We start from the raw sequence: 27,131 nt of genomic DNA, 5'->3' as shown, positions 1-27,131 counted from the left end.
CAAATATCTAATCTATCCGATCTACAAGCTCACAGTGTGAGCTTGTAGATCGGCTATTTATGGCGAATGTTCCCCGGACAGAATTGGGATGCTGGGTGTTCAAGTGGTTAACAAAAGTGCCATTTTAAGTTTTAAGCATATTTTGATTGTCACGATAATATCGTTAATCGCAATCATTTTTGCCACAATAATCGCAACGTGCAATCTTCTTATCGTCCCATCCCTAACCTGAACAGTACAACATACGGCTGTCTCAAATTGACACGACAGCAGTTCCTACTCTGTGATGTCGCTCGTTCCGATTATTCAGAGTCAAACTGTGGGTGTTTGTCTGTCCGTAATGTGTCTATCTAATGTAATGGTATCTTTCTCTGGGTTGCCAAGGCAGAGCAGGATGGTTTGATCTGTGCTGAGTGTGAGTGCCATGGGCAGCGCTCAGTGCTGCGGTGCTCAGACTCCTGACTCCTCACCACAAATCTTCAAACACGTCCCGCCGCTGACTGGCAGCTCACACTGGTGTGAGACACACATACACATACTGTACACACACACACACACACACACACACATTCTCTTTTCTCTCTATTCCTCTATCTGTCATACACACACACACACACACACTGTACACGCTTGTGTGCACATATGCGCGCACACAGGGGCTGAGTCTGCAGTCTGGACTCTGTACACCCCTCCTCTCTCACCAGCCAACTGTCAAAACCAACACAAACCACGGTACGTTTAGGAAGTCTTAAAATGGCTCCCTCGCCATCCCTCACCCCTCTCTCGCTTTCATCCTATGTTTCCTCTTCCCCATCTCCTTTTTGTTCTCTCTTCTCTCCCCTGTCTCCCCCCCCTCCCTCTCCCCCCCCTCCTCTCTCTCTCTCTCTCTCTCTCTCTCTCTCTCTCTCGTCTAGTTTGACAGAAGAAGCCGGGTCGTTGGTTCCCTGGGCAACAGGCCCAGAATGTACTGTGATAATAATCGGAAGTGTTCTGAAACTTCAGCACTTTGTCATGGAGTGAAACAAGAAAAAGAAAAAAGAACATCAACAAAAACTTGAAAACACAAAACTGCCCGCAGGTGATTAATTTGCAGACAGGAAATCATCAACAACAGCAACAACAACACTAAATAACTCAATCAACAGAGCACTGGACAAAATCGTAACAAAAACAAAGACGAAATAACAAAAGAATCTATACCACAATGTCAGAGGGCTTTTGGAGGCAGAAATTATCTTCCGCTGTGGTTATCCTGTACATTACAGTACAACCGCTGACCCCCAGCCCCCCCCCCCCCCCCCCATCTCCTTCTTGCATCGTCCTGGATGTGAGCCTATAGTACGCCAAACGACCAGATCGTACGACCTTCCCACCCAGATACTGGAGATATGAAACTGCTGTTTGGATAGGTAGAAGCAAAACGGGGCGAGATCGCCTCAAAACGCCTCAAAGTGCGCGGAAGGAACATCTTGTCGTCGTGTGGAACTCAAGGTGCTAAGACGTATTATGTTACGTTCTAATAACATGGACACGCTGTGTTTACATGCAGGGTTCGCAATGTGGTAGTATACAATGGTTTAGGTGCCTCTAAGACAGGGGTTCTCAACCTGTGGGTCGCGAACCCTCGGGGGGTCGCCAAATTATTTTGGGGGGTACCCAAATTATAAAAAAAAATAAAATAAAAAATTGCAACTGAATGGCTGGAATATGGAAATGAAGAGTTTACATACAGTACACATAGTACATGCATAAACTTTCCTTAATGATTATATCTGGTTTCAGTATTCATTTATGATATATTTTCTCTATTATAGGGTTGTTTTTGCAGTCAGTTTGTATTGGGGGTGGGGAGGGGGTGCGGGGGTCGCGAGACATGGCAAAAGCATTTCCGGGGGTCCCCAGCAAAAAAAATTTAGAACCCCTGCTCTATGGCCCCATTTACACTGGCAGCCAAATCCAGCCTGAATCAGATCTGAGCCACATCCAGATTGGAATCTGATTTGTCTAAATGAGTCATGTGACCATTTAAACCAATCGGATTTCAATCTTGATGTGGCACAGATCTGATTCAGGCTAGATTTGGCTGCCAGTGTAAATGGGGCCTAAGAGACTGTGGTCACTGTGGTTATTATGGGATGCTTACGTTACGCGCAGAGCGCGCGCTGATACAAAGGAAGTTCTCTTCTGTACTGACAAGAGACTGAGTAAAGAAGTGTTGGTTCTGTCGTTGAAACGTGTGCGCTTGTCAAGTCTTTTACACACAACAGTATATGGTACCTCTGCTACATGCGATGCTAAGTCTTCACGGGCACGTCTGTTTATACCTATCCAAAGTCTTCAGATCCGTATAAAGTGTCCGAGATGAGATGATGAGGTGCTTCGCTATAACCCCATTCATTCAAAGTTATTTCAAACTCGTCTCATCCCATCTCCATCCTGGTAAACCCCAGTGTCTCTGCAGCCCTGCATTGTCCCCTCTCTCTCGCTCTCTCTCTCTCTCTCTCTCTCTCTCTCTCTCAGGCTCTCTCGTCCGTCTTAGACCTTCTGCTGCATCTCAATCTGTTGGGCATGTCTGCTGTGACTCTGGCCCTTGTTCTTCCCGTTCATCTCGTACACGGAGCTCTTCTGCTGTCTCCGCCGGTAGCACCAGGCGCCCACGGCGGCCGCCGACGCCAACGCGCACACCGCCACGATGACGGCGGCCACCGCGGGCCCCCGCCCTGAGGCGCTGGGGGGAGGAGGGGGGCCACTCTCCCCCCTCTCCCCCTCCACTTCGCCCCTCTCTCCATCCAGGCCGGTCAGGTTGTGCTCGGCGGCGCCGCTGCCTCCCCACAGTCCCGTGACGACGTCGGGGTTGTACACGGTCGGGGCGGGGCCGTGGGGGTCCAGGAAGGGCCCCTCGGTCAGCTCGTCCTCCCAGGAACGGGTGGGCGCGACGGGGTACGTGGCGTCGTAGTCGCCGGTGTCGGGGTACAAGGGCGGCTCGGAGGTCTCGGAGGGGCCGGCGGTGGGCACGAGGCCGGGCCACACCTCCTCGGCTCGCCCCTGCTCTGCGACGGGTTCCAGGGTGGACAGCGCAGGAGCGTCCGGGAGGCTGGTGTAAGGGACGGGTCGGCTCACTTCCACCACCTCGTTGGGGCTGTCCGTAGTCCCCCCGGCGACCACCACGCCCCCTTCCACCTGGTCCTCCGCCGTCGGCCCCTCCTCCTCCTCCTCCTCCTGCGTAGAGCCGCCTTTCTCGGCCTCATCTGTGATGACGGCGTAACCGTCCAACCAGGTGTCGTCCGTGGTGGCCGCAGTCTCTCCCGCGTTAGGGGTCACAGTCTGGGGTTCGGCGGTGGCCATTGGAAGGACCACGTGATGACGATCCACAGGAAGGACCACGTGGTGATGACGATCCACATCATCATCGTGTCCATCGGGATCACCGTGGTCGTCATGGTCGTGATCGTCGTGGTCGTAATGCTCTTGGCTGTCGAGGTGGTCTGGGTTCTCCTCCTGACCGGCAGGGTGCTCGTGGAAGACCTGCTCACTCTGGTCCTCGGCGGCATCATCGTGGTCGTCATCGTGGCCTCCGTCTCGATCGTGACCTTCGCGGTGGCGCCGCCGCTCGTCCTCGTGCTCGCCCATGTCGTAGTGGTCATCGTGGCCTTCGTCGCTGTCTTCGTAGCGGCGGCGCGGCGGCTCCTCTTCGCGTTGAGACGGGACGATGTGGTGTTTCACGCGATCATCGTCGTCGTCCCGCTCGTCCTCATGGCGACTTGTGTCGTCGTGTTCGTCCTGGCCGGCGCGGTCGTCATGGAGACCGTCGCCATAGACGGCTGGGTCGTCGTAGTGGCTGTCGTTATGCTCGTCCAGGTCGTCGGGGCGGCTGTCGTTGTTGTCGCGGTCTTGTTCGCTGTCGTCTCGCTCTCGACTGGCGTGGTCGTCGCGCTCGGCGGGTCGTCGGTATTGGCCTCCTTGGCCGCCGTCGTACTCCTTGCTCTCATCCGACTGGCTGCCCGACGCCCTGACGCGGTTCTCGCCCTCGGGGGCCGTGGCGGGGGGTATGGCGGGCGGCTGGGTGGGTGCAGCATGCCCCTCCTCCTGGAAGGCTTCGGAGGGGAACCAGAAGAGGTGTTTCTGGGACAGCAGGGAGACGGGCTGTTCTGTCGCCGCCGCAGGAACGGTCTCTGCCACCTCCTCCACCTCCACTGCCTCTCCTTCCGCCACCACGCCCTCAGTGTCCTCCTCCTCCTCCTCCTCCTCCTCCTCGCCATGCTCCTCTCCGCCTTCTGCCACGTGGAAGACGGCCTCCTGCTGCTGCTCCTCAGCCCTGGGCTCCTCCTGCACCTCCTCGTACACCTCGCCCCCCTGAGCCTCCTCTGGCTCCTCCTCCTCCTCCTCGCCGTAGGTGTCCGTGAACTTGTCCTCATAGTCGACGGGAGTCTCGGTCTCATCTGTGGAGGCACACCAAGAAGAAAAACACAGTGCATTTGGTCAGTTAAACCGGACTTAAACGTAGTTGCGCGCCAGTGTTTTCAGCTAGACCATGCGCCGCCCAGACTTCCACAGTGGTGCTCGTGCTCCGTATAGCTCTTTGCTATCTTGACTCTTGTTGTCCAAAGTGCTGAAAAAGAAACTGAACTGAACAGAAGGTGTTGGGCATCAAAAATAACAAATCTACAAGCTCATAGCGTGACGATGCACACTTGTTGAGAATTTAATATCTTGTTGTTTGTGCCTGCACAGGAAGCGGCTTGTCGAAGCCTAGCTGTGTAGTTGGATGATTGGTGCGTGGAGATCTGATTGAGGAGGTTCCTGTAAATCCTGTTAGATGACTGGTTAGTTACGTTACGTACATGGGGAGCCTCTTGGGTGGATTGCTTGCTATTATAATGTGGTTGGTTGATTAGAAATGGAAGGGTGGAGTTAGCAGAGTATATAAGGGAAACAGATCAGTAGTGTAAGCAGCCATGGGGAGAGGTTGACATTTTGTCTCCTTTAGTTGTTTTTTAGTTTTCTTGACTTAACATTTTAAAATGATCCTGTCCTGGATAAAATGAAATGAAATTGTCTATATTTTACACTTTCACTGTTGTTACAGACGTTGATACTGCCACTTTATGACAATGACCACATCTTGAAATATGTGAATTCATTATATGCTGACTGCCACAGTAGCAGATGTAAGTTCCACCAGAGTAGTATAAAAGAGAGTAATGACACTCCCGTTGACTCTCATTGTAACAATGGAATGCGGAAGTGCTCATTCTATCTCAATGGAATAGTTCCAGCCATAGGAGCAATGTTTGGAACTATCACCCATAGGCACCCGCTTTGCGGCGAGATCAAAGCGTGTCACCACTCTCTTACTACATTACTCTGAGTTCCACAAGAGCTTAGCTTACCGTAAACGCAGAATTGGCATTCTGTGTCCACGGATGACCCCCCCGACCCCCTCCATGAACTAGGCCACACTATGGCATGTTGCAGTGAGGTGCCATGGCAGCCATCTTTATACCAGTTTACAACTAAAGACTCTGTTTTGCAAAAGCCAGGAATCAAGGCCCAGTTGCCCAACTACACACAACAAGGAAGTGCTCACACACGATTCTATATGTAGGCTATTCTAAACTATACTTGTGAGGATATTTAGGTTGTCATCGAAAATAGCCGAAACATGTCAGATCTACAAGCTCACAACCATTCTTTTGCACCATGGTGAATATTGGATCTGATTGTCACAAGCCACACAATATTCCCAAGATGTTCATGGCTTTTTTCAGAGAGACAAATTAGGAGAAAATCTAATTTATTATCGACCTTTCTCTGTCCCAGCAATAGATTTTCCGTCAGCCGGCACCCACTTAGGAGACAATTTGTATGATTTTATCTTCGTAAATTTACCGTCTTTGATTTGGCCCTCACTCACATAGTAATATACAAGTACACACACACACACACACACACACACACACACACACACACACACACACACACACACACACACACACACACACACACACACACACACACACACACACACACACACACACACACACACACACACACACACACACTTTAATGCCCCTCGTACCTTTGATGCAGAGCTGCACCAGGCCGTACCACTCTCCACAGCTGTCGCACATCAGGCTGAAGACGTTGTGCCCGCTGGGCATCAGGTAGCCGGGTAAACACGTGTAGAGCAGCTCGTCGCCCATCTGGAAGCCCGAGTGTCCCTGCAACCGGGTGTTTGGGAAGGACGGAGGGTCACCACACGGCACGTCTGTCAAACAACAAGCGCAGAGTTACACGTGAGCTGAAGCTACACAACTGGCAGCTATCACAAAAGATACAAAGCGGTTGGTTGACACGCTTGCTGAGGTCCAGTGTTGTTTTCGGTCGACTTAAACTATGCCGAATAAACGACACAAAAAACTAAAACATTTCAGATTACTAAAATATGCCTAAAACTAAATCAAAATGTGCTGTCCACATCAACACTATTGAGGTCAAGCATGGGTCTGACGAGCGAGAAAAATATAAAGCCTGGGGTAAAAAACAACAGAACTGGCCGACGGAAATAATTAGTTTCATTCATACCCCTTCTGTTGAAAATGAATGAATGAATGAATGAATGAATGGCCTCATGAATTTTGCAGCTTCCTGCCGGGGGGGGGGGGGGGGGGGGGGGACGGAGCTATGGGTGAGTTTACCAGGCTTAACTTCCGCACTCCTGACATCTCACATACATATGTATTATTTTATTGAGAATGCAAAATATAATATGTGTAGGCACTGCTTTTGCCATGTAATTCAAATTACAGCTTTTTAACCATTCAAAATCATCTGCATAATCGTCTCTGTCGGGTGGAAACCTCATAAAACTGTTGAGGATTCAAATTAAAAAGCATCTGCTACTTTTGATGCTTTTCTGCGAAGCTGATCAAGTAGCGGGGCATTCATTTACGAAGAAAACACACAAATAAGCGTTCTGAACTACACTGGCCTAACACATTGGAAGTTGACATTAGCTCACACCTCTCCGCTCAGGTTGTGCAGTAGATCTGAGATAGGAACGGTTCGGGGACAGAGGTTGTTCTTGGACCTGTTTCTGGATGCCACCCAGCCAGGAGAACTGAACTCTCTGGTCCCTTCCTCGTAAACAGGAGAGCTACTGTGTGTTTGTGCACGTATACATGAGGTATGAGGGCCAGGTCTACACACCCTTCATACACAGCACAGGTTGTTCACTTATGATAGATAGCGGTTCTGATAATCATGAAAGGGACACTTCACCTTTTTTGCAAAAAGGCTCACTGGCTTCCTAGAGTCTAGGACCATGTAGTCTAGACTACATGGTACAGTAAAACAGCCCTATCCCCCTATCCACAAGGAGGAGCAGTGCACCAAAGCATTATGGGAATTTTAGTCCAGGAAGGAATTAAGTGAGCGCAAATGTCCATGACATCATGGGTACTGGTAGAATGCTAAACTCTAAAACCAAATATTACACACACAAAGACCCCAGGAAAGTGTTCTAAATCTTCTAAACGTCATTAACATATAGGTTTATTTTGCAAAAATGGTGAAGTGTCGCTTTAAGGATGCGTGAAAAGAAGTGGTGTAAAGTAGTCATGACCTGACGAAGATGTAACTGACACTTCGAAACGTTGTCGCTTTTTACTTGCACCCTGTTACAAATAAAATAAGGGCCTAAATCGTCTGAGCTGCTCCAGTGCCTTCTTGTTCGCAGTGGTGTAAAGTAACTTTCAAGTGCAACAATGAAAAGTAATTGAAGTATTTCTCGTGATTCAGAACCTGAGCTCAATAAGCATCCATTTCAGTAAAGAAACATATTCACAGGTTTCTCTGTGTCTAAAATATTAGATAAAAAATGGAGGTCTTGCATCTCGGCAGTATACTAACCGAATACCTCGAATGTGAATTATGTGATATCCAACACGGTCACATGTTTGAACAATGAGCACCAATGAACAAACAGCAATGTTTTGTTTGTGCTTTGTTTTTATCTAAATGACCAAATTATTACCAAAAATCACACTTGTGTGGAGATCATCATACATCATCATACTGTACATCATTACTTTCCGTGCTCAGCCAATCAAATCATCACATTCCATGCTCAGCCAAACCCACAAAGCTTTGCATGGGAGGGGCTAGCGCCCCTCAGAAACACAACCCTTGGCCAGCCGAGAAGCAATATACATTTGAGCTTAAATTAACACTGATCACGTGTGTATTAAGGGTCTGTATAGACCTGGCAATGGTTACCATAGCAAAGGGTTCAACTTCATTCACACACACACACACACACACACACACACACACACACACACACACACACACACACACAGTAGCTCTCCTGTTTATGAGGAGGGACCTGGGTGGCATCCAGAAACGCATTCAAGAGCAACCCCTGTCCCCTTCCCCCTCTTAGATCGACAAGCCAACTGGATGGTGTGAGCTGATGTACACCTTGGAGTCCAGTGTGCTACAGATCTGATGTATATGGAGGATGTTAAATCACAACACGCAGCCAAGATTAATAATGGCATGAGTGATTCACAGACTGATACACACACACACACACACACACACACATGCACGCACTTATGCCTGCACGCACACACACACTACTGTTGCATGCTGGGACATTGAAGATCATGTTTTTTCATGTGAAACAAACATGACTTTTTCTAACGGTCAGATTTGTAATGCCCCCTTTTGACAAAATATGAATGCTTCCAAATCTCAGAGCTCCTCAGCCAAAAATGTAACAATTTATACATAGACATATACACCACTAGTCAATCATTATGGAATTTTTTTTATCATTTCTAAAAGTCCTCTTTTTATGGAGAAAAGATTGTTAAAGCCCCCCCTTTAAGGAACCCCCTTTTTCACGCGTCTAAAAAGAAGGCCAATCCTGACTGAGATTGGGAGAAAAAGTTCTACATTTTGTGGATTGGCTATTTTCAGCCAGCGACACAGTCATACGACAAAGTATAAATCAAGCTAAAGATGCAAGGAGAGAAGAAAAAGCCTCTTTCACACCCTGGTAAATAACTCACACCCAAACACACAGGCACACACACATACACACACGCACGCACGCATGCACGAGCGTGCGCACATGCACATGCACGCAACGCATGTACACACACACACACACACACACACACACACACCGGTGCCCGGCCTAGTTATTATTCACAAGAAGGAATCTCAACTAAGTTATGAATTAGAATTAGGTTAGAGCGTTGCAGTCCCGCCCCCTTTCATGACGACGTGAGACCCAGAAGTGAATTCCCTGTTCATTTTTCAAAAAGTATTTATTTAAAGACGTTTACACCGCGGACAAAGCCAACTCGAGTTGTGACAAATCATGACAACAACATTTTGGGAGAAAAAACGGAGAAAAACAGTACTTCTCTTTTGACAAGCGTTTTTATGACTTATGTAAAGAGAAAAACAAGACGTTCAATCGGTCGTCCGCCACAAGAAACGCCAACAGATCAACAGCGGGGGAAAAAGCTCTCCTCTGTTAACTGTGTGGAAAGGGTTTCTACGACCTACGTAATATGAAGAAGCACCTGTGGTGCACGCCGGTCATATACCGGAGAGAAGAATTTCATTGTCACCAGCGTGACAACAGTTATATATATGTAATATAATATGAGAAGAAGGCTTTTCATTTCTCAAGTAATGTGAAGAGACACCAGAAGCACTATAGATGCCTGAACCACATTTACTGTTCTCCACATACTGTGTACAGTGTACAAGCAGTGGCTCTACTCCCAGTCTCTTGCGGGTGACTGAACTTCTCTCACTTTTCCTCTATATTTCACTCACTCACTTCTTTTTTTGGTGGTGCAAACCACTCCAATAACCAGCTTTGTCTGTATCTATGTATCTATGTATGTGTGTACCTGTACATGGGGCCACGTACAGATGAGCATGGTTGCTATGGTTAGTGTGTGACGTAGTGTGTGAACAGTTGCACCACTCAGTTCACACGGGTGTGATTTTTTATAACTAGAGTGGTGCCCGTTGGGCACTGGCCTACTTGGAACGATGCAAGTTGGAAATGAATGCCCCACCCAGTTATTAATGTATGTGTCCCTTTTATGCCCATATATGGAGTTCTTGTAACGATGGAAGTTGGAGATGCATGCCCCACCCGGCTATGCGATACCCGTTGTACCCATGTCAATACCATTGGTGATTTCTGTATCTGTCTCTCTGTGTCCCTTTATTATGGAGGTCTGTGTCCCTTTTATGCCCATATATGGAGATTTCTGTATCGGTCTCTCTGTGTCCCTTTATTCCTATAGAGTTCTGTCAGGCATGCCCAAATATGGAGTGTTGTGATGTCAGAACTATGTAGTGTTGTGATGTCAGAACAGGCCAGCATGCCCAAATATGGAGTGTTGTGATGTCAGAACTATGGATTGTTGTGATGTCAGAACAGGCCAGCATGCCCAAATATGGAGTGTTGTGATGTCAGGTCAGCTCCATATATGGAGCCTGGACAGGGGCCCTGCGCAGAGCCCGGGCAGAGGCCTTTTGTGGCGGTTCTAGACAACCGTGGCGTCGACCGATTCGCCACCGGGCACTGCACTCCCTGTGGGGGTGTGGAACGTGTGTGTCGAATTTGATGCGGTGGGGCGAACGGTTCTTGAGTTACATGCAATATAGCCGTACACACACACAGACAGACAGACAGACAGACAGACAGACAGACAGACAGACAGAGAGATGTTATGCATTTATAGATATAAATGGCAGTCAATGGGGCTCGGATAAGGATTCTCCAAATTCGGGCATATCGACATATCTAATCAACCTATCTAAGTCTGACATCACAAACTCCATATTTGGGCATGTAATTGTTGATCTAGAGCTCCATATATGGAGCCGGCAGAGACATCCAGTGCTGACATCATGCTATTGTAAAACTCCATATATGGATATCTCTGACTCATCGTGACATAAGTAAGATGTCACGAGCGTCCAGACAAGCAGTATATAAAGGCCGACCGTCACAACTTAATTTCACATGCAAGCACTAACTATTTACTACTGCTCCTCTTCTCCAAGACGCCACCTCTCAAGGATATGATGATGAAGCAGCACTTTTCTTTTGACAAGAGCTTCAATGACTTGTGTAATACGAAGAGCCACGGGAAGATTCCCACCGGGGAAAAACAAGACGTTCAATCGGTCGTCCACCACACCGGAGTCAAGCCGTTTCACTGTAAACAGTGTCACAGGAGATTCACTCTGAAGCACAACCTGAAGAAACACCAACAGATCCACACAGAGGACAAGACGTTCCTCTGTGAACCGTGTGGAAAGAGCTTTCATTACATACGTGATGTGAAGAAGCACCAGTGGCACACTCACACCGGAGAGAAGCTCTTCCACTGCAAACACTGTGGCAAGGGCTTCAGTGCGCTAGCTAAACTGAAGAGACACCATCTTGTCCACACTGAAGAGAAGAAAACCTTCCATTGCAACCGCTGTGACAAGGGTTTCAGTGCGGTTGCTTCTCTGGCGAGACACCATCTCGTCCACACTGGAGAAAAACCCTTCAAATGTAAACACTGTGACAAGAGCTTCAATCGGTCAGATCGTATGAGGTCACACCAGTGTCTCCACACTGGAGAAAAACAAGACTTTCTATCGGTTAGAACGGCCAAGGATCCTGGGCCGTGGCTCAGCGGTCCAGGCACCTTGGCTGGTAATCCAGTCTGGGGCAGTGTGCCGCGGGTTCGACTCCCGATCCCGACGGCCTTTACTGCATGTCATCCCCCCATCTCTCTCCCCATTTCCTGTCAGCCCACTTTGTATCTATCAATAAAAATATAGATACAAAGTGCAAGATACAAATAAAATAAAAGGCGAAAGCCACAAAAAAACATTAAAAAAAGAACAGCCAAAGATACACAATTGTCTCCTCTGTAAACTGTGTGAGAAGAGACTGAATCAGTACGCCAAATCATGCTCTAAAACATGCATGGTCTTTAGATGGTCCCAGCAGAGAATCCTAGACTTCTCTTTCCCTGGCCAAATTGGTCATTTGATACGTCGCCATAGTTATCTTCTGAATATTGGTAGGCCTACTCCAAATATGGAGATATCCGACATATCTAACCCAGCGCCATTTAGATGAGAGAGTTACGACAACTCTGTTCACTTCATGGGGCCATGCAGTCCAATGGCGGCTCTTCTACATATACTGTAGACTTCTATTGGTGAAGAGTGACACAGGCCTGACCCGGAATTTTACGGAATGCATTGGAGTCTATGGGCTCACGCGAGTGACAAACGAGTACATGAACCACGTGACCGGGCTGTTTTCTTCCCCCCTCAATGACTGCACTCTATCTCTAAAAATCTCTCATCTAACCAACCTATCTATAATCTAAGTCTGACATCACAAACTCCATATTTGAGCATAGTTGATCTAGAGCTCTATATATGGAGCTGGCAGAGACATCCAGTGCTGACATCATGCTATTGTAAAACTCCATATATGGATATCTCTGAATCAGTAAAGGCCTAGCAATTGTAGGCATGTGTGCAACATGACAACTGTTTTAAAGTATTGTACAGTAACAATTAAAGTCTCTGTAATGTTTATGTTGTACTATTACTAAAAAACGATCTAAAATAAAGGGATTTAAGATCATTAAAGCTGGGCTGTTGCCTGAGTCCAGTGCATTCTGGCAACTTCCGGTCCAGGACTTCCACATTTTGCTATGCTCTTCGCCAATAGAAGTCCTATATGTATGTAGAAGAGCCGCCATTGGACTGGCCCCATGAAGTGAACGGAGATCTCGTAACTCTCCTTCAATGGCACTGATAAAAACCAGGCTGGTCTCACCCAAACACGGTGAAATGACACAGATTGGCAATTCCGTACATATTACACTGAAATCCTCCCCATAGACCGTGACGAAGGGGCGTCGTCTCTACCGAACTTGAACCACGAGAGACACCGTGAGTTGCTGTGTCGAACGTTGCGAAGTTCGGTAAAGCCGACTCAGCCCTGTCTGAGTTGTAACCCAATACAGAATCGTAAATGATGTCAAACCCGATCTCACCCAAACACGGTGAAATAGTACGGATTGGCAATTCCGTACATGCAATACTAGTGAGAGCCACGCCTTTGTGAAAGTGAAAATCAACCGATAATTCCTAGTAGGTTACTTATCAAGCCGATCTTATCGACCTACTGAATGTAGTCTGGGAGCCTATACTGGCTGCGATTGGCATTGATAAAACGTTTGAGTGAAAATCAACCGATAATTCCCAGTAGGTTATACTTATCAAGCCGATCTTATCGGTCTACTGCACATGCTGGGAGCCTATACTGAAAACTAGGACATGTCAGAAGTCGGAAGAATATGTTTTAATTCTTACAGAGAGTAGAACAGCCAAAGACAATGTTTTATTGTTATTCCCTCGTACGGTGAAGTCCGTGAGTAATTGTGTAATTCTGGAATTTGTCTGATTGACAACTTTATTATTACAACAACTTTGGATTTTAAATAAACAGTATATTTCTTTCTTCCAATTCTTTTTTTTCTTTTTCCTGAAGCGTGGGATAACTCAATCATTCTCAACCTGTGGGTCGTCAGGGTCCCCAGATGACAGTGAAATGACAAAATCACATTGTTTTAGTCCCATCCAGATTGGAAATAGATTTGTTTGAACAACAAAGTTGTTTGAACAACAAAGTCTGCCAGACAATATATATATATATTGATGTGTGTGTGTGCTGAAAACAATATTAATAATGATTACAAAAAAGAAAAAGTGTGATTTGTGTTGCCTGGTATTGATGATTTAGTATTTTATGCCTTGATGAATTGAAAACACATGGGACCACAATGGAAACAAGCCCTCTGAGCTTTTTGTGTTATCCTTTTGGCATTATTATGGCATTATTGTATAGCATATAACTGTGCATCCAGGTGTCTGTCTGTCTGTCTGTCTGTCTGTCTGTCTGTCTGTCTGTCTGTCTGTCTGTCTGTCTGTCTGTCTGTCTGTCTGTCTGTCTGTCTGTCTGTCTGTCTGTCTGTGTGTGTGTGTGTGTGTGTGTGTGTGTGTGTGTGTGTGTGTGCACATGCATGTATGTGTACGTGCGCTGACCTGTGTCCTTGATGCAGAAAGCGTCCAGGTGAGCGACATCCTCCGTCACGTTGTCTGTTCTCACACCCACCGCTTTCAAAGCTCCGCCCACTTTATTACACACTGTGGTCCTGGAGAGAGAAAGAGAGATGGAGAGAAAGACAGAGATAGAGACAGAAAGAAAGAGAGACAGAGAGATAGAGAGAGATAGAGAGACAGAAAGAAATAGAGAGATAGAGTCACGTGTTACAACATCTACGTTATAGAGCCTGTGAAAGGCTTATGAATATACAACTATACATATACAAAATCAAAACGTATGTTAACAAAACACACGCGTGCGCACGCGCACACACACACACACACACACACACACACACACACACACACACACACACACACACACACACACACACACACACACACACACACACACAAACATGATGTAACCACCGCACAGTTCAATCCAGAGAGTGTTCACTTACAGTACGTATAACTGTCAGGGTTAATGTTACTGTCTGACTAATATAATAGCACTGCAGGGTTAACTCCTCCCTAGAGAGGAAGGATAGAGTGCAGGCTCTCTCTGAGGTGGTCAGAACCTGCTGAACTGAACTGCTATAGAATGCACACGCACACGTGTTCACAAAATTAACTCACATTTTTTACTGGGGTAAACGACACACACACACACACACACACACACACACACACACACACACACACACACACACACACACACACACACACACACACACACACACACACTGGTATTACTATATTTGTGCACACAGCGCATCTCAGCAGAAAGCATTGTGAGCTTGTTGATCGGTTATTTTCTGTGAACGACACCGCCGGCACACACCTATAGCTACAAATCAGACATAACTCTAACATCAATTAAGCCCTAAATCCTAAACTGTACTATACTGTATATGTCGGACATTTGGCCCTAAAGTACACAGTACGCACGCACGCAAGCACGTGTGGTGAATTATGAATCATATCGCATATTCATAACTACATGGTTAGTCATAATTGTGACTAACCATGTAGTGTCTCACCAAAGTGCCTTAAACTGAAGTCTATTTGCATATCAATTGTTCCACAGGCAGGAAGCCAATCTCGGGCTGAAAGACAGCCATTCCAAATTGTAGGTTTTACTCCTTGACTTGATAAGTATTGGGGAGAGCCAAGTTACCAAAGTGATCTTTGATCTGATATTATCTTTAGGGTCTGTTTGAACATCCTTTATCACTCAGGAAGCCACCTGGGGCCATCCTGGTTGATCAGAGCCATTATTTAGGGTAGGAGGCTACAGTTTGTCTCTATGCATTTTATTACTACAGTGTCTGTCACAGTGGGGGTCTTTGACTTCCCCTGACACACACACACACACACACACACACACACACACACACACACACACACACACACACACACACACACACACACACACACACACACACACACACACACACAAGGAGATGCATACAAGGACACAAATATTATAGGTGCATTAGAGTTACAAAATCATGGCATGTGTTTTCAAGGTACAATAGGCATGTCACTCTGCACTCAGTATATACTCTATGAGTATAAGTACGTCTCCGCCATATATGACGGCTGCCAATTATATAGCAGACACCACACACACACACACACACACACACACACACACACACACACACACACACACACACACACACACACACACACACACACACACGCTATATGTACAACTCCCATACTGTACAAGTGTTAGTGCACTGATGTAAGCCATGTGCGTGACAACGCATTTCTGCTGAATAACGTCACACATTTGAGGGGTGGCTCTGGATAATGTATGTATGCACAGCATGTGCTGCATACAAAGGCATGCACACACACACACACACACACACACACACACACACACACACACACACACACACACACACACACACACACACACACACACAGAGCTCTCTCCAGAAATGTGGCTTATTCAAATATTATTGCAGCGTGACATCATCACAGGGCAGAAACGTGCGCGCGTCATGCCCCAAGGAAGCACGCCATGCTATCGGGAGTCAGCGCGCCTATAGGCCTAGATACTATGGCAACAACACCAACCAATGGAGTCATCTGAACCACAACCCCTGATTGAGTGCAGAGCTGGGAATGGCTAGAAGGAGCTGGACCCAATGCAAGTTTGGACCTCAAAGTGGACAAGACTGTCTCTTAATTTTAAGAAATTTCCCATGTCCTTAGTTGATTACCTGTGAGAGAAGTAAACCTTATTTGATTGGAAACCTGGATTTTGTGTTTGTTCTGCACTGCCTCACACTGTCTTGCTGAGTCTAGACCTCTCATGACATTACAATATGTACTATATATGAGAACAAAATTACATCACATGGATGCACCTGGGACGTATCCTCAGTGATGTATCCCAAGGTCATCAGGGTTTCGGGTCTCACTCAGGTGACCCAACCGGGGTGAATTACGTCCCAGTAGCTACCCTCGATCAGACCCACTATAGGGAAAGACAAGGGCCACACAATCCGCGGCTCCGGAACTACTCTGCCGGGACTGAGAGGGAGGTATAGACCAATCTGGCACATGGCGTCTCACCAGGTCCACTCCTGCTCTCAACAAGTCCAGGACCAGTGCGTTGCACCAGGCTCCCAGCACCAGAGACTTCATTCAGTATATATAGCCTATATGATATCATAACCATAACATAACATTAGGGCGATGTACAGTGTATATATTGGTATGACCATAAATCATCACTTCCTATACAGTCATGTTGTAGATTGTAGATGAATAACAGCAGCATGTGGGTTGTGCTATCTAATTGTTACGGCATCATTAGACCATAGATCATCCAAAAGCAACCCTGTGTCAACCGAACTCCTTCCAACAGCAACAGATAAGAATGGCTGAAAACCCTTTTGAAACCAAGGAAAACATGTTCTCACAGGGAGCAGCAAGCAGGCTGCCAGCGCTACGCAGTACCACAGGAAGAAGGGCGGAAACCTCTCGTAAATGAATGCCCAGTGTCACACAAAAGCATCAAAAGTAGCAGATCCACAAGCTCGAAAGGCCTTTACTGTAAGGTTGTAGATCTGGTATTTTTTCCTCCTTTTTTGACAGTTTGGGACAAATGAGCTTTCCAGAACGACAGACACGATATCAATTTTTAACCATAAAGAGTATCTATCCAGGTCTGTGTGCGTGCGTACCTGCGTGGCCAAATAATATATACATTTTTCGATAAATATTTCGATAAATACACATTGTGCGGCCAATAAATTATCGTAGAGTTTGGCCAACAATTTGAGAAGATTGAGGTTGGATTTTAGGATCAATATTAGGCAATTAGAGGTTATAGTGTTGGTTGGTGTTGGAGCGATGCCTGAATTTATACTTGCACTGGAAATAGCAGATCTACAAGCTCACAATGCTCGTGTTAACTTGGTGACTCACATGACAGGTCTATGCCAGGCTAACCTCAGCTTATAAGGACAAGTCTGGGAAAGAGAGAGAGAGAGAGAGAGAGAGAGAGAGAGAGAGAGAGTGAGTGGAAATAGGCAGTTATACTGCAGGAAATCAGCAGGAAAACCCAAGAGAGACAAAGGACCAAAAGACAGTGTTTGTGTTTGCATGTGTGCATGTGTGCGTGCGTGCATGTGCGTGCATGAGACCTCTACACATTCATTAGGGATGCATGTCTAATTGGGGACAACATTTGGCATAATTTAGATGTTACTGCACTTTCATAAGGTTAGGGTAAAGGGTTCATGTGATTTCCCCATAAGCAAAAGCAACGTGCGTGTCATGTGTGAGTGACCCCCAGTAAGGCAGTGTGAGTGTACTCTTCAGCTGAATTCCTAGACATTTCTCAAACCCCTGACACTTTTCATGACATAGCTCTTACAGGAACAGATCAAAGACAAACGAGAGAGTTGTGTGTGTGTGTGTGTGTGTGTGTGTGTGTGTGTGTGTGTGTGTGTGTGTGTGTGTGTGTGTGTGTGTGTGTGTGTGTGTGTGTGTGTGTGTGTGTGTGTGTGTGTGCGTGTGCGTGTGTGTGTGCGCGTCACGTTCACGTGTGTGTATGGCAAGTGTAATTGAAGGTAAAATTGGTTTCCTAAGGACAACACCCTTCCCATAATATTGTGTTTGGTTACCGAGGTAGCAAGACACATGACTGACAGCTTGGAAGAAGGCAGGTGCATGTGCGTGCGTGCGTGCGTGCAAACCTTAAAGACAGATGAGGTCTGGCAAGTTTAGCCCATTGACTAGCCTACAGCTTAATGCATAAGTACAAGTTTAGCCCATTGACTACAGCTTAACACATAGCTAGAAAAGGCTGGGTTGCCGCCCTAGCTGGTGCTCGCAAACATTTGGTCATGGCAAAGTTTCCCAGCAATCGGGCATTCATGAAGTGTGGTCATGATTTTGTACTCTGGCCTCCAGGGAATGTGCGTGCACCATTTCACGCCGATCGGTCCAACGGTGCCACTGCCAGAGATTAGCTGTTCACAGACGGACGGACAGCTGGACACACACAAGGACAGATGGACAGTCACAAGAGTGATAACATAGTCTCGGCTTCGGTCTTCGGCCTTCGGAGATAGTCAACATTACTGCCAACACATTTTTCAAAGCATATTATGTTGGGGATGCATTTGTGCGCTCACTGAGGTATAGACAACATTCGGGCCACAACATATCATACTCCACTCCATAAGGTCTATAAGGCGGCAGCATCGTAATTCGTAATACAATGGCTGCCTCCAAGTGTCTCTTAAGGGAAAATTACCTTTATATTACAACAACAGAAGCAAATAGATAATCACCGGCGTCGGCTTCAGAGGTAATTAAAAACAATAATTTTGTTTCACAATCATAATAAAAAACAATTGTGTACGAGGGCCCCCCCTTTTATTATACACCTAAAAACTATGTGGAGATATTATTTTCCTTTCTTATTTCTCATCGACATCTCTGTTTAATGAATCAGTATTATCTAATTTGACTTGACTGTGCAGTCAACCGACCAAGCACAGCACAGACAAAAGGTTCAACTCAAGGGGTGGATGTAATGTATCTGTGGAAGAACAATGACCTGAACTTGACTCCACAATGAGGGAGTATCCGTTCACATCATCATCATCATCATCATCATCATCATCCTACAACTCCGCTATCCCAGTGTATAGGCTCCAGGCAGCGAGGCCCCTGTGAGCCCAGCGCGCAAAGGCTTTATGAAACCCAGATGAGCGCCGAGCAACAGGGAGGATCAGGGTCGCGGCGCTAAACCGGAGGAAACCCGACACCCCACAATCAGTTAGATTCTAGTCCTGTTGCTGTTCTGATCTCTGTGCCTCTCATGTCCTATTATGTTCTGTTGTGTTCCGGTCCGTCCTGGGTGAGCGGAGGCCCGAACACAGCAAGACAGATGAGACAGAGAGAAAGAAAAAGGAGATCAAGTACAGGTTTTGGAGAGAATCAGTCAGTCTTTGCAGAGATCCCCTATACGTCTTGCATCTATACACCAGTGGTTCTCAAACATTTTTGGCTCAAATCAATGTATACTTCCCGTTGCACTTAAATCCCAGCATTCCTATTCTGGGGAGAACATTCACCGATCTACAAGCTCACAACGTGACGCATTATTGTTAGCTTGTAGATCTGCTATTTTTGGTGAAGATACTTGGTGTACTGTAGGCTGAAAAAGAACGCACTTCACTCTCAAGTACAGTTTAAGTATAGATAGATAGATATGTTGTGTTCAAACTGAAGTGACATTGATAAATTCCAAATATTATCAAAGTATTCTGAGGCACCCCTGGACTTGTGTGAAGACGCCCTATAGAATGTCACAGTCCCGCCCCCTTTCATGACGACGACAGGCCCAGGAAATAATTCCCCATTCATTTTATACATATAGACGTTTCAAAAAGTATGTATTTAAAGACCTTTAAAGTCTCGAACAACGCCAACTCGGATCGTGACAAATCATGACAAAATCATGACAATAAATAAATCATTAGAAAGAAAAAGGGCAGGTTACAATACTTTTTTGTTGTTTATCTTCTTTGTAATTATTTGTTTGGCCCAAAATATTGTGTTTGTTGTCATGATTTTGTCACGATCCTAGTTGGCTTTGTTCGAGACTTCTTCCTTTAAATAAATACTTTTTGAAATGTCTTTGGGTGTGTGTATGTGTGTGTGTCCACACATGCAGTGTATGTTCTGAACTATTCCCATTCCCATTTGAGCTACATAGCAGAAACTCTTTCCCCACAGGAGAGTGAACAGGTGGGGCATTTAATTTGCGTCTCATGAACACAAAATACACATTTGTCAGAACATGATGTCACCGACGTGTGACGTTTTGGGTACCGGGACATGCCGCTGCAACAACCGCATCCCTCAGACTCCCCATCCGTCTCCCTATCGGACTGTGAGATTTATTGTGTTTGCCGGATGACGCCATTCCTGATTTCGGTGAGACATGGACTGTGGAAAGAATGGAGCGTTAGGGAGGGGCGGCAGGAGGGGTTTTAGTGGGATGTGTGTGTTTGCGTGCGTGCATGCATGCGTGCGTGCGTGCGTGCGTGTAGGGGGGGGGGGGGGGGGGGGGGGGTAGGTAGATAGAGGTCTCCAACACCACATCCTGGCATTTCTGACACCTGTCTGTTGATGATAAACCACGCGCGGTGTGTGTTGTGTGTCTGTGTGTGTGTGCGTTGTGTGCAGTGTGCACGCACGGCACACACGCGTCTCCTGACACGCAGCGATGTTGCATATCCGGAGAAGAGATTAGGCCCTGGAACTGTTACAAGACAATAGTAATGCAACTCGATTCCTGACTATACTGCAAAGTCCTTATAGGATGAACCCACTTAGACTTGTTGTACATCTAATAGACATATTTGGGGTTTGTAGAGCTGATATTTTTAGGGTATATGTTTCACACGCTTAACTCTGAGAAAGTGCAAAGTTGGACCCGGGCTGTGAGGGTCCTTTTTTCATTTTTTTTTTTTACTTTGTTTTTATTTTTTATTTTTCGGTGAACAGGTGGGTCATGTTGGGCATCACAGTACATTTTGTAATTGTTACAAGTAATTTGTGAGGGTCCATTTTTGCACCCTCAGACTGAAATCACGATTCAGCTATAGATACGTTGCATTGTAACTCAGTTCGACACAATGTGAAATCTATAGCGTGTGACTGACGTCTGCATGCATGGGTTGGTCCTGCATTTATCCATCTACATCTGCTAGTGATTGCAGAAGGGGGGGGGGGGGGGGGGGTGCAGGGGTGAGGTGAGTGGGGACGACACGCGAACCTCCCAGCCTGTGCATTACATTTGGGCGGGGACGTGAGATAACTCAACGCACAGTCACAGGACCGTATGGGACATCATCCCTGGACCTATAGGAGATCTGACAGCCAGCCAGCCCGCCGCCCGCGGGGCCCTGGATCGGCCCCACCTCAACCGCAGACCCTCTGGAAGGGAGGGGAGTCAAGATACAATCAGCTGTTATCACCTTATCAGAGGTGTTCCATCTTGGCGTTGCTGAAGGAGGATCAAGAAGAACCTCCAGGTCGGTCTGTTTGAGAGGATGATGTAGAGGGTGAGTGGGAGGCCACAAAGCGGTGACGATGGATGGGGACGCCGGGGTGGCGTGCGTGAGGTCCTGAGGTCTGGGACAAATGGAGGGGAACACCTCTGGCCTACATGGCTCGCTGAGAACCTCCACTCTGCTGTGTAACGGCAGGCAGGCAGGAGAGTTCACGCGGGGGGAGAGAGGGTGAGGTTTTCAGACGTACACAGAGATAGAGATGGATGATAGACTGTGAAACATGGTATGTGGGTGTGAAAGCTGATGTCCACCGACCAATGCAGGGAGGGAGAGAGAGAGAACAAAAAAATGTGTCACGTCTTCCTGTGCAGCCAGACGTGCATCTTTAGCCATTTTAGGGCAGCCGCCATTTTGCTCCTCACTTTTTGGGTTTTTGTAACCCGGGGACGACCCCATGGAAGCCCCCCCTGGTGTATCAAAACACAGCATCCGTTGGGGCATCACTTTCTCAACATTATACTCCAAGAATAAGAACTTCCTCTCAGCAAGCAACTGACCTTCAATACTCTATTTCTGCTTACACTGTGAAATGTTTGGTTTAATTTAACTCAAAGTTATAGAAAGGTACAGGTACATCATTTTACACTTTCAAAGTTAAACAACCACCCAGGATTTCACAGTGCCTGCATCTTAATTGCAGCTACACTGCAATTAGCTTAATTGTTAGGCAGACTTTGTAGCTTTACACTAAAGTCCTTCCTTGCCTCCCCAGTGGTTCAGGGGTCATCGCCATGCTGGCTTGTGGTGTTAAAATCCTATGTTTGCCATGGACATACAAATGGGCCTTATATGATCAGGTCTGTGACTGAACTTGGTCTTATGCTCAAAATAAGAACAGGCCAGGCCGAGGCCAGGTCTTGCCACGGACACATTTTGTCCGTGTCTGTGCATATTGATGACCCCTGTCACTTTCTCTCTACAAAGGTTTCGAGTCCCAGGGCGTCCAGCTGAAGTACATCCATGCTGTACATCCAGAATTCGACCTGTTACAATCTCCGTCTATACAATCCCACGTTGGACCCTGGCCAAGAATTCAAAGAAAAGCTGCTGAACCATCTGAATTTCACCGTAACCCTCCACCCGATGTATTTAATTATGTCCCCCAGATCTTTATATACTAGGTCTGCTCTGGACGATCTACAAGCTCGGTGCTACATACATACCTTTGCACGTCGCTCGTATATTTGCGAGGAGACATGCAGCGAAATACTTTGTTTATTGGTCCACACAAAGTGCCTCTGTAATTAATGCCAAGATTGTAAAAAACAGAATCTGTCTTGCTCCTATGAGCCATACTCTCTCTCTCTCTCTCTCTCTCTCTCTCTCTCTGTCTCTCTGGGTGATGGGAGCTGTGTGTCATGTTACCGTGGAGATGAGAGGTGTAAATGGAGGCAGTTGTGGACATGACACCCCTGCTCAGAATTCCCCCCTCCTCCTCCTCCTCCTCCTCCTCCTCTGGAGCGGAGAGGAACAGAGGAGGCTTTCTCTCCTCCACTCCACTCCCGCTCCCCCTTCCTCTCTCTCTTCCCCTTGCTGCTCAGACGCCTAACTCTCCCCTCATCTCTTCCTCTCTCTCTCTCTCTCTCTCTCTCTCTCTCTCTCTCTCTCATGGTATTCACACATCTCACTCTCATTCCCCTTCCTCACGCGGTCTCTTTTTAGTACATCTTTTAGCCTGCCTGCTTCGCCTCAAAAAAGCAAACACCCAAAGCCAGTCTTTGACACCTCTTGACCTCCCCTTCTTATCCACATGTCCCAAGCAATTAATGACCACACACACACACACACACACACACACACACACACACACACACACACACACACACACACACACACACACACACACACACACACTTACCCCACGGTGCCGCCGTACAGCCAGCCACGCGTGCACACGGCGAAGGAGCACTCGTCCACGGCGTGGCGGAGCTCCTCGGCCGACGCCAGGCGGGCTCGCTGCATGCCACAGGCCAGCTCCGCCTCCCCGACGCCCCGCCCATCAGAGGAGTTCCTCAGGTCCAGCAGGAACACCCGACCTGTGGAACAGTGATTGATTAATTGATTGATTGATTGATTGATTGATTGATTGATTGATTGATTGATTGAAAACCTTATTACCAACAGTTTGCAAAAAGTACAGAGGTATACAGTTATACAATGATGCTACAATGATGCTAAGAGGATAACACAAAAAGCTCTGAGGACTTGTTTTCATTGTGGTCCTGTGTATTCAATTCATCAAAGACATAAAGACATACAAGAAATCATCAATATACTATAGGAGCAGTAGAAGTATATACAGTAGTATACACAGAAAAACTTTGAGGGATAATTCATTTTGACAAGCTAGAAGATTGCCAAAATGTGCTCTTTTAAGGCAGTTTTGAAGGAGGGAGTCCCACTTTTAGATGGCTGTTGGTACAGGGAGGGCATTCCACATTTTGGTGGCATAACAGTAGAACTAATTCACCCCCCCGTTTGTGACGAATCTGGGGGGAATGAGATCAGTGGAGCAGAGAGGATGCCACCCGCCCAGCGGCCCCACCCCCCCCCTGCCCCGTGAGAGGATGCCACCCGCCCAGCGGCCCCACCCCCCTTGCCCCGTGAGAGGATGCCACCCGCCCAGCGGCCCCACCCCCCCTTGCCCCGTGTCAGACGTGACGTGATTCCAAAAGCACCCGAATCATTCTCCATCAACATGGCATAGCAGAGCGGATCAGAGCCTCTGAGGGCAGTATTATGCATGTCTTAAGTACCAGGTCTTATTACTTAACTTAAGACCTGGAGGCGTGATCAATGCCATTTGGCTATTCTGAGTGGCCAAACAGCATTGACCACGCCTCCAGGTCTTAAGTTAAGTCATAAGACCTGGTACTTAAGACACGCATAATACTGCCTGGTAAATGCACCAAGGCACTTTACATAGATTACATTACATTCACCCCATTCACACACACACATTCACACACCAATGCTGGAGGAAACCATAAAAGCACCAACCTGCCTACGGGAGCAATTAGGGGTTCAGTGTCTTGCTCAAGGACACTTCGACACTAACTCTGGGGAACCTTGCGGGTTCCTATATATCTGGTCACTCTACCCCTGAGCCACTGGTTCCTATCTGGTCACTCTACCCCTGAGCCACTGGTTCCTATCTGGTCACTCTACCCCTGAGCCACTGGTTCCTATCTGGTCACTCTACCCCTGAGCCACTGGTTCCTATCTGGTCACTCTACCCCTGAGCCACTGCCTGAAGAGCAAAGCCTATATATGTCCCCCGGGCCAAGAGGGTATAGGGTTAAGATATTTGTCTTTAACGTCCCTTCCTGTATGTGCGGGGGACCAGGGTTCGAAACCCAGGCGTAACATTGCAGTGCCATGATCAAGTGGTGGGGAATGGGGTCAGAGGGGGGTCAGTTTAGCTCTGTGGATCTGTGGCTCAGAACCTCTCTGACCGGAATGCCACAAAGACCGCCATGGTTCGAATCCCACGTGTTATACCAGGATGGTGTAACGTGGAAATACTCAAAAATATACTCAGAAATATAGGAACCACCTTCACATTTCTTAAAGTTCTTCAAGAAAAGGGGGTCCATTGACTACTAATCATTTCCTAATCATAATGACTCAACCAGACAATCCAGTGCACTTCCCCCTCTGGAGATTGTAACGTACTCCCAGCTTTTTCTGTTGAATTCCATGACCTCCAACTTGTCAGTAAACGACTACATGGACGGTCGGTCATCATAGGTCACCAGGTCATTCAGTTCACGGTTTCTCAACTAGTGGAAATAACATTTAAAAAATAATAAAAAATCAACAAATCCTATACATTACTAAATGCATGGTCATTGGTCAGGGACCACAGGCAATACCTCCACGGACCACCTGTTGAAAACGCCTGCTCTAGATCAACATTATCTCCTCTTAAAAAGCTGGAGCAGAGAGAAAGAAAACCAATCGAGTTTAGGGTACGGACGGTCACACATGATTCAACCTATATAGGCCTACAAGGCCGTCTTTTTGCAATGGTTTTCAATGGGAACATATGGATTTGTTGCCATTGTGCGGCTTTCTGTGTGAACACGCACGCTCCGTTTCCATTGAAAACCATTAGTTGCAAAGAGAAGGCCACACAAAGTCAGGTGTGGCCGTATAGCCTTTCACAAGATGACTCTGCACTGTGATTGATTTTTGTATTTTTCTTGACAAAGGGGACATTAATTTTGCAAGCATCAAAGACTATCTGGGCATTAGAAGAAAAATAGGGGAAATACACATATTTCAGCTTCACAAACATGGCCTTTAATGATTTGCCTATATGAAAGTCAGTGAGCCAGAACTGCTCCTATACCTTTTAATATAATAATTAATTAAATTGATTTTGAATGGTTTCAGCAAAATCTTCTTTGAAAACAAAAATAAGTGGAAATGCCCTCACACATGCCCACACAAAACATCTTTCTTTTGACTGCAAATATAGAGATTAGTTAAAAGTTATGTGTGCTCTGCTGTAACCTGCATACATGTACAGTGTCCCACATCAGAATGCAATGCAACCTGAGAAGGCATGTCAGAATAAATCTATCAGTAATTTAATACAAGCTATTTTATTTCACAATGTTTATAAATATATAGAGATGGCTGTGTCTCACTGATCCATTACAACAGTGTGTAAATGTGATAACATAGCCTATACTGTATCTCATGACTACAGCCCATTGCCTGCATGTATACAACCCGTTCATCATCATCATCATCATGGTCATGCATCGTGCTCTGCCTCTGGCTGACAGTTTGTGTTATCATAGAAGAATAGAACCATTCATTTAATTCTGTGTTATCATGGAACCAAATTGGTCCACTTGGTTCCATGTGTAGGCTATATGCACTCAGAACTAAAGCTATAGACTACAGTATTCAGGCCCAACACTTTACAGTGCAGTCAGTCCAAATCCTAACTTCATGGTAAATCAAAACTTACCGTCTGCGGTAACGACCGAGGCCACGGCGAGACACGCCAAGCATCCAAACAGGGATGATAAAACAACTTTTCTTCTGTAACGTTCCAACATTTTATGCGCGCTCCGTCCGCGGGGTTCAGCGTGAAAACGTCCCTTGAAAAAGAAATGCTCTGAAACTGTGTTTTCACTCAGGTGTTGATATTGCAGGGGTGGAGATTGGAGATATGGTGGAGGGAAAAAAAGAAGGCACTCCCGTTATTTCTCCCGCGGTGGCAGAGGTCGGACTGAGAGGATGGAGCGGAGGTGAGCTTGTTGACATGAGAAGTGAAATCGGAAAAAACAGTTCAGTGCATGCAAGCTATGGCTGGGAGCGAGGCGC

At 46.7% G+C, this 27,131-nt stretch overlaps 1 protein-coding gene across 1 annotated transcript; it reads right to left on the bottom strand.

Moving 5' to 3' along the window:
• Window positions 1-2,535: 2,535 nt before the first annotated feature.
• Window positions 2,536-26,863, bottom strand: susd5 (sushi domain containing 5; the record flags this gene model as incomplete). The annotated part of the gene is made up of 5 exons (XM_079523005.1): window positions 2,536-4,439; window positions 6,080-6,268; window positions 14,167-14,276; window positions 23,647-23,824; window positions 26,773-26,863. 5 exons carry the CDS (start codon window positions 26,861-26,863, stop codon window positions 2,536-2,538), a joined length of 2,472 nt encoding a protein of 823 aa, XP_079379131.1.
• Between the last annotated feature and the right edge of the window lie 268 nt (window positions 26,864-27,131).

This window comes from Electrona antarctica (genome assembly GCF_951216825.1).
Source record: "Electrona antarctica genome assembly, chromosome: 15".
NCBI classification, from domain to species: domain Eukaryota; kingdom Metazoa; phylum Chordata; class Actinopteri; order Myctophiformes; family Myctophidae; genus Electrona; species Electrona antarctica.
Note: the sequence above shows the minus strand (reverse complement) of the source record. Positions and strands in the feature narration are given on the sequence as shown.